General features: G+C 44.6%; 1 protein-coding gene across 6 annotated transcripts in view; it reads left to right on the top strand.

Annotated features, from left to right (window-relative positions):
* The window catches only part of SGSM1 (small G protein signaling modulator 1), an 85,685-nt gene extending 70,386 nt beyond the window's left edge, over positions 1-15,299 (top strand). For 5 of the 6 annotated variants that reach the window (XM_032602773.1, XM_032602774.1, XM_032602777.1 and 2 more), the window contains 5 exons: positions 1,348-1,430; positions 4,969-5,078; positions 6,386-6,482; positions 7,580-7,747; positions 10,697-11,931. In XM_032602773.1, coding sequence (XP_032458664.1) covers positions 1,348-1,430; positions 4,969-5,078; positions 6,386-6,482; positions 7,580-7,747; positions 10,697-10,785 — 547 coding nt within the window. In that variant the 3' untranslated portion in view covers positions 10,786-11,931. Of the gene's footprint in view, positions 1-1,347; positions 1,431-4,968; positions 5,079-6,385; positions 6,483-7,579; positions 7,748-10,696; positions 11,932-12,633 lie in introns of those variants that run through there. The other variant, XM_032602776.1, reaches the window with a different exon arrangement.
* The last annotated feature ends 2,195 nt before the right edge of the window (positions 15,300-17,494 follow it).

Genomic DNA, 17,494 nt, shown 5'->3' with positions numbered 1-17,494 from the left:
TGTAACATATAGTATAATATAATATGAATGCACACATTTTAATTTTTAAAAACTGTTTATCTGCGTTGGGTTATACTATAAACTATTTTTCTACAACTTGCTTTTTACACTCAACAGTGCATCCTGGACTTCTTTACATGCTACTCTAACTCAGGGGTTTGCAAACTACTACTACAGCCCATGGGCCAAATCCAGCCTACCACCTGCTTTTGTAAATAAAATTTTTTTTAGAATTTACCTATGCCCATTTGGTTGCGTATTATCTGTGATTGCTTCTGCAGAGTTATGTGGTTGAGAAAGAGAACATATGGCCTACACAGCTGAAAATACTTCTTATCTGGACCTCTCAGAAAAGGATTGCCAAACCCTGTTCAAACCGTTCTTATTAATAGACACCACCTCTTAACTATTCTGTCTTATGGTCTCCCAAGCACTTACTGCCACTCAAAATTTAGTTGATGAGATACAAACATAATTAACTTTAATATAGCATGCTACCTTAAAATTAAATAGTGCTGGGGGGGAAGGAAGGATAGACTGACTTTTACCTAGTTATGGCACCAGGAGAAATCACGGAAGGCCTCACCGTGGTGTGACCTTCAAGATGAATTTTGGCAAAAAGAGAAGACACTGAAGAAATAAATCATTTAGCACTGAAGTTAAGGGCACATACTCTGGAGTGAGGCCACCTGGGTTCAAATCCTGTCTCTACCATTTATTGTTAGGTGTATGACCTGGTGCGTGTCACTTGGTTCTCTGTGCCTCATTACCCTTACCTGTGAAATGGGATAATAACAGTAACTTTTACATATGATTATTTTGAGAATTAAATGATACAGTACATGTATAGTGGACAGAGCATACGGTAAATGCTTAGTAAATATTAGTTATTATTATTAAGGGACAGATGGAAATTCCAGGCAGAGGAAACTGCTGGGACAAAAGCACAGCGGCATGAATGTATGCTTTATTTGTACAAAGGTAAATACCTCTGCAGCTGGAGGGAAAGAAGCACTGGGAAGTGATGTGTGAGACTGTAAAGAGGGATTGGGAGGAAACTATGAACTCCTTGCACCCCCAGTTAAGGAGTATGGACACTGTCCTGTCATGCAGTGGGGTTTTTGAGCATGTAGTGGTCTCCTTGAGCTGAGCTTTAAGAAGGACATCCTGGTGACTGAGCATAGGATGTTTGAAGAGAGTGAGACTGGGGATGGGGATGCAGGCAGGAGGTTGAGGGAGTGGTCCAGGTGAGAGATGGGGACCAAACCAGGATGGAGGTAAAGGAGGAGGGGGTTGGAGAGGCATATTGTGGGGGCCATCACTGGGCATCTTGTGTCTCTCTTATAGCTACATCTGGCAGCACATTGATATCGGCTATGTCCAGGGTATGTGTGACCTCCTGGCTCCACTGTTGGTCATTCTGGATGACGGTGAGTGTATCCTCCCTGCCCCAGACCTGGGGATGCAGTTTCCTTCCCACTACACAGAAGAGAGGTTAACCTGACTCTGTGACTCCATGGAATGGGTCAGTACAGGTGCTCAGAAGACCTGTCCAGTGAACACATCAAGGTCCTAGTGAAATAAAAAGTTCTCTTATTCCATGTTGACCAACACTTATTTCCAGGTGTCCAACACCCATCCAGGCCTTTGCTAGCCACTGGTTTTATAAACATGAGTGAGAACAAAGGAAAACTCAGACCCAGACAACTTCACTAGTGAATTCTGCCGAACACTTAACAATGAATACCAATACTTCATAAACTCTCGTAAAACAGAGAAGAGGGAACACTTCTCAACTCATCCTATAAGGCAGGTCCTTATATGGGGACCCACTGGTACCCTGATACCAACACCAGACAAAGACATCACAAGAAAAGAAAACTGCAGGCCAATATCCTTTATGAAATCAAAGGCAAAAATCCTCAACAAAACACTAGCAAACTAGAATCCATCAATATATAAAAAGGATTATATTTCAAGACCAAATGGGATTTATCCCAGGAATGCCAGGCTGGTTCAGTGTATGAAAATCAATCAGTGTAATTCACTACATTCATAGAATAAAGGACAAAAATCACATGATCATGTCAGTTGACAAAGAGATGCCATCTGACAAAATTCAGCAGCCTTTCACGATAAAAACTTCAGCAAACTTGGAATAAAAGAGAACTTCCTCAACGTGATAAAAGGCATCTGTGAAAAACCCACAACTAACATCATACTCAATGGTGAAATACTGAACGCTTCTCACCTAAGATCAAGAGTAAGACAAAGATGCCCGCTTTTGCCACAAAAGGCCCTCGCCTTTACAATTAGGGAAGAAAAAGAAATAAAAGGCATCCAGATTGGAAAGGAAGTAAAACCATGTATATTTGCAGATGACATGATCTTGCCTATAGAAAACCCTAAGGAATCCAAAACACATTAAAACTAATAAACAAGTTCAGCAGGGTTGCAGGATAGAGGACCTATATAAAAGTCAGTTGTATTTCTATACAATTACCATGAATAATCTAAAAATGAAATTAGGAAAGCAATTCCATTTTCAATAGCATCTAAAGGAATAAAATGCTTAGGAATAAATTTAACAGAAGTGCAAGATTTGTACACCAAAAACTATAAAACACTGCTGAAAACAGTGAACCAGAAACACAAAAACTTAGTTATTTTTCTTCCAGTGAGCATGTAATTCTTAATTGATTTGAGTTTGCAAATAGACAAACAGGTAAAAAAAAAGAAAGAACAACAAAGAAAAAAAGACGACAAAATTGGATTCTCTGTCATCTCTCACCCAACAGAGAATAGGCTTTCATTATACACCCAACAGAGATCACCAAATAGTCAGACCATAAGAGCAAATCCCCAGTCACTGCTGCCACCAATTCAGATTAACTTATTTAAGGTATACAAGCCAGAAGTGAAAACAAATACATAACATCAGTAGAAAATGAAAAAAAGAACTAGAGGGTCAGAAAAAGTTCTGTTGCCACCGAGGATGTACAGGTAAATTGATTTAATTTGTCTCCATTGGATTAATCCCCTCAAATATCTCAGTGGATGACCTTCAGAACTGATAAAATATAATTTTCAAAAAGTTAATGTGTCTCTCTCATACAAATAAAATAAACACATGACAAAGATTTTATTCAACTTATTAATGAGGAAACCAGTAAGATATGAAAACTGCCTCCAAGAGCATGTGAGAAGCTGGGCATTTTAGCAACATTAAAATAAAATTGCTGCCAGAAGGGACAAATCTGTAGAGACAGAAAATAGACTAGTGGTTGACAGGGACTGCAGGGAGAGGGAAATAGGCGATGACCTCTGATACAGAGAGAGTGTCTTTTGGGGGTGATGAAAATGTTCTGAAATTAGAGATTTTGGTTCACAGAAGTGAATATACTAAAACCAGTGAATTATACATTTAAAAGAGTGGATTTTATGGTACGTAAACCTCAGTAAGGCTGTTTTAAAATGGGAAGTATAGCTCCCAACTCTTCAGAGCTGAGCATAGTGACTTGCTTCCAGAAAGTTCAATGTAGAAGGGGGTGGGAGGTGAGAGAGAAACTATGCAGTGGGGAAACCTGAAAACACTGCCTCTATCAGGTGGCCAAGGTCATCAACCATCCTCAATCACGTTGATACAGTATACCCTTGATATGATGTGATTAAAATGGCACCTTACCTACGTCTTTCTCCCAATAACCCATAATTCCAGTCTTATCATGAGAAAAACATCAGATAAATTCCAATAGGGAGGCATCCCGTAGAATACCTGACAAGTATTCTTCATAACTATCAAGGTCATCAAAAACAAGGAAGGCCTGAGGCACTGCCATAGCCAAGAGGAGCCTAGGGAGAGATGACAGTTGTATGTAATGTAGTCCTTGGATGAGTTCTTGGCACAGAAAAAGGACCTAAGATTAAAAAAACTATGGACTTGAGTCAATTATGTATCATCAGTGGGTCATTAATTGTAACAAACGTACCATACTAATGGGAGATGTTAGTAATAGGGGGAACGAGGTGTGGGGTATATGGAAACTCTCTGCACACTCTTCCCAAGTTTTCTGTAAATGTAAACTGTTCTGAAAAATAAAGTCTTTTAAAAAATAAATGAGATCCTACTGTGCCTCTGGAAACCTTCTCATAACTTTCCCCAAAGTTACTAGGTGTTAAGAGAGAAAAAAGGTACTATTTTCAAATAAATTTTTTAAACACTGGGTTGAACAATATAAAAGATTTTTAAAATTACATGACTTCTCAGAGCCTTTTCGTTCTTAATATAGGTAGTGGCTCTCTAAGCAGCATTTCCCAATGTTATTGGACCCTTTCTTTGCATAAGGCCTGCAAACACCCTTCCAATATTAACAATTGATCTTTTTTTTTTTTTTTTTTTGTGCGGTTCACGGGCCTCTCACTGCTGTGGCCTCTCCTGCTGCGGAGCACAGTCTCCGGACACGCAGGCTCGGCGGCCATGGCTCACGGGCCCAACCGCTCCGCGGCATGTGGGATCTTCCCGGACCGGGGCATGAACCCATGTCCCCTGCATCTGCAGGCGGGCTCTCAACCACTGCGCCACGAGGGAAGCCCAACAATTGCTCTTTTAATACAGTGGTTCCCAGACATGAGAATTTCATGAACCCTGTAGAATTTTTTTTTTCAAAAAGTTTGGGACCAAACATTGTCAACTTTTCATTATAGCAAATAGGGATCTTTAAAACAGAGCATTTTGCTGTCATCATTGTTTCCTAAAATAAAACACTTCAGTACCTCTAAAGGTGGGAAGTATGTAATTAATTGGAGAGTGTTCCTTGAAATGGTATACGTTTGTACTCCATTGTCCTTATGTTTCTCATTTGGCTGTGGACTTTGTGAACCAGCTCAGGGCCTCGGACCATCACTTTGGGACCTCGGGTTCCTTGGGCAGTGGCGCAGTTGACTGTTCCTCCTGTGCTCTTCCCGCAGAGGCGCTTGCCTTCAGCTGCTTCACCGAGCTCATGAAGAGGACGAACCAGAACTTCCCCCACGGAGGCGCCATGGACACGCACTTTGCCAACATGAGGTCGCTAATCCAGGTAGGACCTTGTGCTTTTCAATAATATAACGTTCCAGCTCAGCCCAGTGGACCGCAAGCCAACTTAATAGCCCCGCCTTGTTTAACTTGATTCAGTCGCTCAATCCTACTTAACTCAGCCCAGTTGAGTTAAACGAAAAAACTCAATTCAGCTCAACCTTCACTCAACAGCTCAACTCCACTACATTCATTCTCACTGAGCATTTATTTGGTTCAGGCACTGGGGCTACACCGACGAACAAGACATGGCCCTCGCCCTTAAGAGGATGTTTGATTGTATTGGTCCTTTTCTGCAAAGAAATATTTGAGTATATTTCTCTCTCTCTCGCTTTCTCTCTCTCTCTCTGTCTCTCTCACACACACACACACACACACACACCTTTTTTGAGATCAATTCATATACCATAAAATTCACCCTTTTAAAATGTTCAATTCAGTGATTTTTAGAATATTCACGGGTGTGAAATCATCACCACTATCTAATTTCAGAACACTTTCATCACCCCAAAAAGAATCCCCATACCCATTAACGTCAGTCCCTCCCCGGCTCCTGGCAACTACTAATCTACTTTCTGTCTCTATAGATTTATCTATTCTGGACATTTCATATAAATGGAGTCACACAATATGTGGCCTCTTGTGTCTGACTTCTTTCACTTAGCATCATGCTTTCAAGGTCCACCCATGTTATAGCATATATCTGTACATCATTCCTTTTTATTGCCGAATATTCCATTGCATGGATAGGCCACATTTTGTTTATCCGTTCATCCACTGATAAACACTTGAGTGGTTCCCACTTTTTTTGCTGTTATGAATAATGCTGTTGTGTACATTCATGTACGAGTTTTTATATGGACATAGGTTTTCATTTCTCTTGGGGATATACCTAGGAGTGGAATTACAGCTGCACCAGTTTGCATTCCCACCAGCAACATATAAGGGTTCCAGTATCTCTTCATCCTCACCAACACTTTGTTGTCTGTCATTTTTATTGTAGCCATCCTAGTGCATGTGAAGTGGTCTCTCATTATGGTTTTGATTTGCATTTTCCTAATTGCTAATGATGCCCATTTGTTGCATCTCTCGTGCTTATTGGCTATTTGCACATCTTCTTTAGAGAAATGATGGGGTTAGGTTGAGCTAGGTTGACTTCCACCTCAAATCCCTTGCCCATTTTTAAACTCCACCTGGTTGTTAAGGGCTGTATGGTATCTGGTGTGGGAATGTAGCATCATTTATTAAGCTGTCCCCTCTAGTCTAGCCTTTGCCCAGGAGACTGATGCCTATCTTTCCTTTCTCTGACAGATCCTGGACTCAGAGCTCTTCGAGTTGATGCATCAGAATGGGGACTACACTCACTTCTACTTCTGCTACCGCTGGTTCCTGCTGGATTTCAAGCGAGGTACAGACTTCAAACTGGAAACTTGTTCTCAGACTCTTTGTAGCAGAATCTCAGGGGAAAAGGTACCAGGGAGGTGAGGCTGGGAGGTGTTGTAACAAAGCCAGTGGAAGAGAGTAATGCCCATTTGTTGAGTTCTGACTATCAGTTCACCCAACTTATCTTGCAGAGACACTATGCAGTAGGTGTTGTCACAGTCCCCATTTTACAGATGAGGAAACTAAGACTGAGAAGAACTAAATTCAGAGCTAGGAATAATAAAGCCAGGATCTGAGCCCCACTCTGTCTACCTAAGCCCAGTTCCCTTCCATTCTATTAAGCTGCTTATCAGAGGCCAAGAACTCTGAAGCCCATAGAGCATCTTTCACACGTGACTTAGAAATGATGTCTGACACAGTGCATTGCTGTCATGCCAATTTGGGGTGATGCTAATAATATCTAACCTGTATGGAGGTGTTTATTAAGGTCCAGGCACTGTGCGGAGCCATTTCTATGTATTATTTCTTCAGTCCTTTATTACTGGTAGTATCACCGCACTTACAGATGAGGAAAGAGAAGGGCTCATGGAGGGGAAGTAACTAGCCCAAGGTCACCTTACTAGTAAGTGATGGGGCCAGGATTCAGACTGAGTTTATTGGACATAGGAAGCCTTACTTTTCATCATTGCTCTATTCTATCTCTTTACCAGACCCAGAGGCAGCAGCCAGCTCTGCCTGGGTGCAGGGGGAAAAGGAGATACCCCCACTGGTGCTAAAAGAGATGGAGGGAGCAGGGAGAGAGGGGGACACTGACCAAGGGGCAGGGCAAGGACAGGTCAATGTAAATCAAATCTGCATGTGCCCGGTTCCTCCACTTACAGGATGTCAGAGTTGGAAACTTACAACCCACCTGGTGTGCATAGCCTATTCTACAGAGGGGAAAACTGAGGCTTCTGTCAAATGACAGTGTCCAGGTCTCCTGTCTCCTGGCCTGAGCTCTGTCCACTGCTCCAGGACAGAAGCGCGGACCATGGCTGGCCCGGGATCTTTCCGGAGGGAGGGCAGCACCGTGAGCTCAGTGACTGACCCTTCCCCTGCGCGTGTGTGTTGGTGTCCCGGCAGAACTCATCTATGATGATGTCTTCTCTGTTTGGGAGACCATCTGGGCAGCCAAACACGTGTCGTCCGCCCACTATGTCCTGTTCATCGCGCTGGCGCTGGTGGAGGTCTACCGTGACATCATCTTGGAGAACAACATGGATTTCACAGACATCATCAAATTTTTTAATGGTATCCATGTGACCAGGGTCTTATCTGAGGGATGCAGGCTTCTGGAGGGCCCCTTCCTGGGGCCTGGAGAGGGATGGAGGGTCACTGAGACTGATGCACCATGAAGGGGATGGAGGAGGGTTCTCCCCACTTCTTGCAGCTATTTCCAAATGGATGAGTTAACATCTTGTAATGCTGAGTGATCCCTGTGTGTTTTTCTCAGGGATCTGGCAGAAGGGGCCTAGGTGTTGAAATCAGGCTCAGGGAGCATCCCTGGCTCTGCCATTAATCAGCTGTGCCATGGACACGTCACTTCCCCTCTCTCTAAACATCTGCTTCCTCATCTGGGAAATGGAGTAACAGTGTCTTCTTCAGAAGGTTGACGTGTGTAGGGAAAGCAGATACAGGAAAGCAGTTGAAATGGCATGAAAAAGGCACAGTCTTTGAAATCAAACAGAGATGGATTCTGATCCCAGCCTTGCCACCTGGGAGCTGTGTGACTTGGGCAAGTGACTTTATGTCTCTGGGCTTCAGAGTCCTTGGGGATAAAATAGTACTAACACCTCCCTCACGAAGATGTCAGGAGGATTCAATGAGACCACAAGGATATAAAGCCCATCAGTCAGATGGTACTTGGCTCATAGCTGTTACTATGAATAGAAGCTGTTGCTACTATCAATATTATCACTATTAAAACATTTTCTTAAACTAAGGAAGGTTTTGGAAAAAGCAAAAGAAGAAAAAAGCCACCTGTGATGACCTTACACTGGAAACATTATTTTCTTTAAAGAAGCTTTTTTATTTTGGAATAATTTTAGATTTAGAGAAAAGTTGCAAAGATAGTACAGAGAGTTCCCAATACCCTTCACCCAGCTGCCCCTAATGTTAATATGTTACCTGATCCTAGTACATTTGTAGAACAAAGCAATTAATATTGATATATTATTATCAACTAAACTACAGACTGACTTGATTTCACTTGGTTTTTAACTAATGTCCTTTTTCTGCTCCAGGATCCAGTCCAGGAAACCACGCTGTACTTAGTGGGTTCATTTTTTAAAAAATGTTTTTTCCATCTAGTCTTTCCCAAAGTAATGGATATTTTTATGTTGTTACCATTTCAGAATCCAGTTGTATCTAGGGTTTTTTCCGCTTAATGTTTTAAAAACCATCTTCTATATAATCATTTTTTAAGACAGCAGAATATACCTCAAGTGACTGTTCATAACTTACTGAACCGTCCCTTCTGATTGGGCATCTAGGTTGTTTTCGGTTTGAGGGTGTGATTGAGAACCCAAAGCAATTCCTGTCTTAGTGTGGAGGTTCTCAAACTTTCTCAGTTCATGGCACCCCTGATGTCTCCGTAAAGTTTTCGTGGCACTCGGACCAAAAGTTCCATTCACTAACTAGTTAGGTCCAAACCACCTAATAAGTATATCTCTCCTAACAACTTAGTAGCCATTTGAAAAAATAATACGTGTACGTCAAAAGAAAATCGTATTTTTATTTTATATTTAAATAAGTACAGTTACTGGGACTTCCCTGGCGGTCCAGTGGTTAAGACTCCGTGCTCCTGATGCAAGGGACATGGGTTCAATCCCTGGTCAGGGAACTAAGATCCCACACGCCACACGGCGTGGCCAAAATAAATAAAAATAAATAAATAAATAAATAAGTACAGTTACTAATGGGTGTGTTCACCTGTTGGGCTTTGCACAACTTCTCAAACCTTGGAATCATTTTGAACCCCACCACCTTCATTTCCTATTCCACAGTGATTTTCACGTGATAGTTGCTTTTATCACGGCAACTGCTTGCTGAAAACCTAGTTCTTGCAAAGCTAGAAAGCCGTTAATAGGAATGTCATGAAATTTGCAAACTCACTTGCATTAGCAGTTTATGTGGTGTTCAGTAGATGTGGAAGATAGCTGTATTTCCCTCAAAGTTTCCATGTGTTCACTGTGGCACCCTGGGATTCCTCAGCACCCAGTTTGGGAACCACGGTGTTGGTGTTTTTTGTTTGTTTGTTTGTTTTTCTTCTACCAAATCATTTCTTTCTTTCTTGTTTTGTTTTGTTTTTCTGAGGTTTTTTTTTAATGTTACTTATCCCTATTTTTATTTGTTTTTATTTCAACTTTTATTTATTTATTTATTTACTTGCCTGTGTCGGGTCTTAGTTGCAGAACGCAGGATCTTCGTTGCGGCATGCAGGATCTTTCATTGCAGCATGCGGGCTTCTCTCTAGCTGTGGCATGCAGGTTGTCTCTCTCTAGTTGTGGCGCACAGGCTCCAGAGCGCGTGGGCTCTGTAGTTTGCAGCATGTGGGCTCAGTAGTTGTGGCACGCAGGCTTAGTTGCCCCGTGGCATGTGGGATCTTAGTTCCCTGACCAGGATTCAAACCCACGTCCCCTGCACTGGAAGGTGGGGACTACCACTGGACCACCAGGGAAGTCCCCAAATGAGTTCTTTATGATAAATGTCTAAGTTTAGGATTATTCTGCTTTGAAGAGCTGATCATTTTGTGTCACTCTCGACAAAGTGATTACTGGTCCTTTCTCCCCTCCCCTCCCCCTCTCCTTCTGTTGCTTCCTTCCTTCTCTACTTCTAAGCATCTACCATGTGCCTGGCATTGCTTTCTTAAAAGGTGTCCAGTCATTATGTTTGTAGGAGGGTGGTGGGAGGACCTAATTTTTTTTTTAAACACACACACAGAGTCAGCTTCGTCTCGTTTGATCTCACAGTAACCTTGTGATATAGGTACTGTTATGGTTCCCATTTTACAGATGAGAAAACCGAGGTCTGGACATGCAGGCCTTCCCCAAAGTCTCTGCTTCCAGAACTGCTCTGGGGGTGATGCCAGATGATGATGATGATGATGGGGATGCCCCAGAGACCTCTCTGGGCACTGAAAGTGCGTCCCAAGGATGGACACAGAAGGAGGCTCATGAGATTTTACTTTCGCTCTTTCAGAAATGGCCGAGCGACACAACACCAAACAGGTCCTGAAGCTGGCCCGGGACCTCGTGTACAAGGTGCAGACCCTGATTGAGAACAAGTGAGGACCATGTCACCCAGGCAGCGTCACCCAAGCCTCTGCCCACCTGCCTGTCCTGCCTGCTTCTCCTCCTGGCCGCCCAGGGAGCAAGGTCCTGGCATCTGTTCCCGAGCATGGACCTCTGTGCAAAGAGAAAGTACCCCAACTTTGGCCACCAGGCAGGTGGGATCGAGGGATTGCCCCTTCAGTTCAGCCTTACGCTTTTCTGTTTGACCAAAGATTGTCCAAGTCTGGGATTTCTCCCTTGTGGGAGTTGGGAGTTGTTGGTGTGCGGAGGGAACGTCTTCGTTCGTGGTCCCCAGAATGGTCTCCTCCCTCTTCTCTCCCATCCCTCCAACTGTCTTGTCGGATGAGACTTGGGGAGGGAACTTTTTGGAAACTGGTATAGGAGAGGTCTGTGGGGCTACCTCTGTACTTTGAAAGGGGCCTTTGGAGATGTTCCAGAACGTGGCTGGAAGGTTGGCCTGGAGCAGAACACTGTTGACATTTAATGCTTTTTTGAGGGATGCTGCCCTGTGCACTGTTGGAATTTGAGCAGCATCCCTGGCCTCTACCTACTACATGCCAGTAGCACCCTCCTCCCCAACCCCTTGTGACATCCCGGAGCACCTCCAGACATTGCCAAATAGCCCCATTTGAGAACCACTGGCTTGGAGGAGGGGCTACAAGTGTATCTCCCTCTCCACTTTCTTTGTACCTGAGCCGCCTATATCCTGAGACTTTCTTCCGTTTAGAAAAGGCACATGGGGTCCTTTGCACATCTCTCTTGGGGTCCGGGATTTCAACCGTTGTATATTTCTCATTTTTTCTCCTCCACCTGGCCCAGGAGAGACTTTTTTCTTCTTTTAAAGAAAGACGTCTGCCTGTGAGAAGTGTCTGTAAGCATGAGATAGGCCTCTTCCGGGTCCTGCTCAGGGGCACCCGGGGCAGGGCAGAGTCCACATCCCCTTCCTCTCTTCCTAGGGAGGACCTCACCTCTCCTTCCGTACATCGGGTCTGATGTTCCAGAAGCTTGGAAGATGTGTGTTGGTGCAAGCCACTTGTTTAGGGAGGCTGGCTTTTCTCTAAGTGCCCTTGCTCACTCAGGACAAAGGAGGGAAAGGAGGACAGAGGTTGGCCCAGGTAGGGTATGGCGGGTGTTTTCCTTGGGAAAGAAACATCAGCTGATGAACTGGTGCCAGAGTCACAGAGCAGACTGGAAATGGTCCCCTCCATGTCTTCACACAGAGGGTCACCAATCCCCAAACAGACCCTAAGCAAGCTAGTTTACCTGCCTACCTGTCCTCCCAAGAGAGTGGTCCTGCCAGCCCTTCTCTTCCGAGAGTGTACAAGAGTCGTCGGGAGAAACAGTGAGAGTTGGGGAGGGATGCTCGTCCCAAGAATGGCAGGTAGGATTTTGGAGAGGGTAGGAGACTCGTCAAGCACTTTGAAGCATTCGCAGAGAGAGTGCATTAGTCCTTCCGTCCTGAGGAAACCAGGAAGGGGAGCAATCCCTGCCTGGCGTGCTTGTGAAGGCACTTCCCTTGGACCCAGACTTTAGGTTGCACTGAACTTCCGCCTGAGTATGGTCTCCTGGGCAGGATGGATGAGACTAGATGGCCCTCGCTTCCAAAGAACGCTCCGTGAGAAATGCATCTCCTCGCCCTAGTCCCCCACCTTCCCAAGATGGGAGAAAATGTATGAAAGTTCCCTCCAGATAAAAGTTTATATTGCCATTCAACTGTTCACTACAGAGGATGTTATTTTAGCAAGACCCAGGTCCTAGACCTTCCGATTCTTATTTATTTTTTGACAGACTAGTCTGAAAGTACAGCACAAAATCTCTTCTCTGCCTTCTCTCGTGGTGTTCCAGAGAGCGTCGTGGTTGTGATTTGGAATAACTCCTGTTTATTCGGCTTACTGTGTTTATTTGGATCTTTGTACGTTGTGTGTGTCCTTGTGTCCCTGAATCGTATGCGTGCGAGTCGTTTTATCTATGGAGTGCCCTCCTTTTCTCAGTGTTGCCAACGTATCTTGTTACAGTTTACTACAGAGTTGTGTCTATATATAGAGAAAATATATATAAACAGAAACATGGGAACCTGGGTTCTTTTTTGTTTCTTTGTTTGGGGATTTTCTTTTTAATTTGAAAGAAAGAAATGCTTGCTTCTGAAGACTGTGTCCTCATACCCCACCCTCCACCCCACCTCAGTGACCCAGACACAGAGAGGGATGTATTCTTATGATAGCTCCCTGGTCTTTCCCCTGAAAGTTCAAGGCTGGTGAATCTCATCTCATCCTTTGTATCAGTTAGCTGTTACCACAAGTAATGCTGTGTAACAAACCACCCCAAATCTTAGTGGCTTCAAACAGCCATTTATTTAGCTTGTGATGATTCTGTAGGTCAACAACATGAGCTGGGTTCAGCTGGGTGGTTCTTCTGGTCTCAGCTCGACTTCTTTGTGTGTCTCTAACCAGCTGATGGCCAGCCAGGCAACTCTGCTTTTGACAATTGGCCAGCAGTTGGCTAGGATAATGGGAGAAACTGGGCCATGTATCTCTCATCCTCCATTAGGCTAGCTCAGGCTTGTTTACATGGCCATGATGGCAGTTTCTAAGAGAGCAAACAGAAGTGTGCAATGCCTCTTGAGACCTAGGATTGGAATTGGCATAAAGTTATTTCTACTATATTCTTTTGGTCAAAGAAGTCATATGGCTGAGCTCAGATTGAAAGGATGGAGAAATAGATTCCACCAGTTGATGGGAGGTTTTGAAAAGTGACAATGAAAAGGGCTGTAAATACAGGTATGGAAATAATTGAGTATTTTTGCAAACAGTCTACCATGTATCCCAAGGTCCATGCACAGGAGGGGTCCCAAGATGGTCAGCCATTGGACTCAAGAGTATACCTCTAAGTTGATGCCCCACTGTGTCCCCACTGCTGAGCTAGCTCCTCTCTCGCCCCCAGTGTTCCCATAGACCATCAACTTATCTCCTCAGTATCTATGATTCCCACTCACGGCTGCCGTTCTGAACCACAGTCTTTGGGCAATGGAGACCTCACATGGATCTCCACCCCCAGCAGCCTCTAACCATGCACCAAGGGAAACTTCTGGTTTTCCGCTGCAGAAGCAAAGCTTGATTTAATCTAATGAGTACCCATCAAAACTTCAGGTTTTCTATAGAAAAAGTTAGTTTCCAAGCAAGCCAGCAAAGTAAAGGAGTTTCAGGTGGCATTGGTGGCCTGGCTGAGCCCAAGTCACCACTTTCTTGGAAGATTGCCAGCAGAGGTAAGTCTGAAGCCACACAGCAGCGGGAAGGTGGGGACTTGTCTTTTGCTGGCCCACATGGGGCTCTCTTAGTGGGAAGGTCTGCTTCTTCCTGGGAGAAGCTTCTGAGAGCAAAGACTGGTCCTGATGTTCTGACCATCCTTTGAAGCCACTGGTCTCATTTCCCCAACTCCAGCCATAGCTTGGTACACGTGGCCCTCCTCCTGGAGGACCCCACTATTCTTGCAGCTGCCTGGCACCACCAGACCTGGGTACCACCAGCATACCTGTTATGTGTGTACAAATGTACAGTTACATGCACTATTGACTTACGGTAAAGGATGATGTATTTTGTGGGAAAAAAATCCTAAGAGAATGTTTTGCTTCTGTAAAGGTTTTCCTAAACACATGCATTTGCACCTTGCATAGATGTGAGAAGATGAGTCTTGGGCCACTAGGCACGTTTTCGTGACTCGAAGCAGGAATGGAGAAGGGGTCTTTGCTGCCATGCGTACGGCACACACAGTTGTCACTGTGGCCCCCTCCTCCCCCCTTTTTCTTCTTCTTCCTCCGCCGCCTCCTCCATCTTTTCCTCCATTTCTTTATCTTCTCCTTCCCCTGTCCCTCCGATTCCTCTCCTCTGCCCCTTCTGCCTCCTTTCCTTGTAGCCATGGGCGTGTGGACACTGTCCGTCACCGTGTCTTCTGACTGAATGTTGCTGTTCCCGTTCAGAACACTGCTGGGTTTAGACCCTCGGGCTGCTCTGTCATCTCTCTTCTAAATCACATTCCATTTTCTTTTCACCTCGAGCTTTCCATTTGGCTTGTGGGAGAGGCCATGGGGCAACTGAGAAGCACTTAATGCAAAGAGTTTGGGAGGCCCCGACCATCCCATTTCAGAACGGCTGCAACCATTTATGCCATCCTGTTTCATCTTCCTTCTTATCCCTCCCTCCTTCTCTCCCAGGCCTGAGGTCCCAGCAGCCCATCAGAGAAAGGAGGTGAGGGTACAGTCAAGGGCAGTGGGAGGAAGTGGTTTAGATTTCTTTCCTTTTCAACAGATACTCAAGTTTGAGAGACATTAGATCCATTAATCAATGAGTCTTCTCCCCAGGTTTTATGACAGCATCAAACTCAAGTCACCTGCAGTCCACCTTTATGATTTGGACCATATCTGTGTACCATCTGTACTATTATACCTTTACTAGTCTTCTTTTTTCTTTTTACTTTTCGGCCACACCGTGTTGCATGTGGGGTCTTAGTTCCCCGATCAGGGAGCGAACCTGCACTCCCTGCAGTGGAAGTGCGGAATCTTAACCACTGGACCGCCAGGGCAAGTCCCTTTACTAGTTTTCTTTAAATCAACTCATTTTTTAAAACCTCAAACTTATGGCAAGCCAGAATCATTTGCATAAACAGAAGATGGTTGTAAAAATAAATCTTATTTTGCCAAAATACTATTTCCCACCAAAGGCTTTCTGAAGCTTGCTCTCTTGCCGTTAAGAAGAGATGCGCTAAGGGTTTGAGAGGTTAAAGACGTGCTAGCACCAGACGAGCCTTTCTTCTTGGAGGACTTCAAGGAGGATTGAAGTGGGAGTGACTTTCTCACCACACCAACTAAAATCAGGTCCTATATCTTTATCCACGTGCTTGGGGAGGGATGACTTAGGATCCCAACTCTGCCACTTCCTGGCTGTGTGGCTTTGGGCAAGTGACCTTGCCTCTCTGAGCCTTGGTTTTCATTTCTGTGAACTGGGGGTAATAATGCCTCCCTTGGGTCTGGATTCAGTCCTGGCCCCCCTCTTTCCACTGGGACCCTCTGCCCCTAGCATCACTGGGGATGAGTTCCTGGTTGGGACCTCAGTTTCCCTGAGTTCCCATCATCTGTCTTGCTCAGGTTCTCAGGTGAATCTTTGACACAGCTCCTGAAGGAGAACTGGGGAAGGGATGAGCTCTGAGCCCTCTGGGGCTATGACAGAGCACCTGGAGTTGGGTGTGGTGAGGCCATCAGTTCTTGGCAGGAGCAAAACCCACTCTGACTCTGCAGTTTGCATCGGGTTCTGCTGAGTCAGGGAAGGGCTCTCGGGTCTCTGTACTGCTGACTTTTAAGCTGCTGGACACATTGAGAGCTTGAGCCCAGGACAGGTATAGACTCTAGAAGGAGCACAGTTTGATCCTTTTTGAAGTTCCAGCTTGCCAATCCGTTGCTAAGTCAACCTAGTAGAACTCAAACGACCTACAGACCGATGCCGTTCCCTAGGGACTTTCCATTACATCGGGGTGCTGGGCAGGAATCCTCCAGTATCTTCCTGGCTTGCTTTATTCAGTCTTGTGGGCACAGTGATTTCCAGCCTCGGCAGGTAAAGGGCTCCTGCAAACAAAGAATACCTCTTATTATGCTGAACAGAAAATAAGACATCCCTCTGTCTCTTGTCAAATAAAGACAGTGTCTGTGTAAATGCTTCTGCTTCATAGGCTGCAGATTTGCTCCCTTTGGCATTGCTGAAATTGTTGAAGGAGAAAATTAAGGAACTTGGGAGTTACTGTAAGGTTATTACATAGAGGAGGCAGCTCATCCCTAGCGCAGGTGGGTGACCTGAAGCTGAGTTTGGGCTTCTTCTTGGCGGCATCTACTTGCTGCTTTTTGCACTGGGATGCTGCCTGGGCCTCCTGGAATCTTCCCACAGAAGCCTGACTCACATCAGAGTGCTGATGACACTTGAAACATACCACTGGTCTTCGAGTCCATTTGGATACCATGTGGTGGCTTCCTAGGTTTTCTATTACTTTATTCCATTATTCTGTTACTTTTTAAAGTAATTATTTTCCTTATTGTTTTTTTCTGAAAGACAAATGCAAGCTGAATTCTCTGTGGTTTGTGTGTTTTCAAAATAATAGAATCGCTCTAATAATATAATATTGTTATTTACAGATGTTCTTAGTTGAACATTTAAAACCAAAAGAGTTTGGTGAGCTGGGTCGGGGCAGAGATCACAAATTCAGGTGTTATTTTGCCTCCATCACAGAGTCTGACAGACCTGGATTCAAATCCCAGCTCTGCCACTGATCAGCTGTGTGACTTTGGGCAAGTGACTTTGTCTCTCTGAGCTTCAGTTTTCACTTTTGTGAAATGCAGATAATAAAGCTTCCCTTAAAGAGAGAGTTTGGTATCAAATGTTTTTGCTTGCCTGGCATCCTTGTCCCATTCTAGGACCAGCAACTTCTCCCATCTTCTGGGGAAATGTATCTCCTACATTATAACTATAGTTATAGTCTATTGAGCTTGCTGACAAGCCCCTCCCCCCAAGGTGGGCACATGACTCAGTTCTGGCCAATCAGATTCCATCCCTGGGAAGAGAGCGGTTCACTCTTTCTTCTGGGCAGTCTAACTAGAGGGGTACCAGCCTGGAGCTGCCTGTGACTATGTCTCTTGCAGGTAGCGGAGCAGGCATGGCTGCATCCAGCT

This window comes from Phocoena sinus, chromosome 14 (genome assembly GCF_008692025.1).
Source record: "Phocoena sinus isolate mPhoSin1 chromosome 14, mPhoSin1.pri, whole genome shotgun sequence".
Classification (NCBI taxonomy): Eukaryota; Metazoa; Chordata; class Mammalia; order Artiodactyla; family Phocoenidae; genus Phocoena; species Phocoena sinus.
Note: the sequence above shows the minus strand (reverse complement) of the source record. Positions and strands in the feature narration are given on the sequence as shown.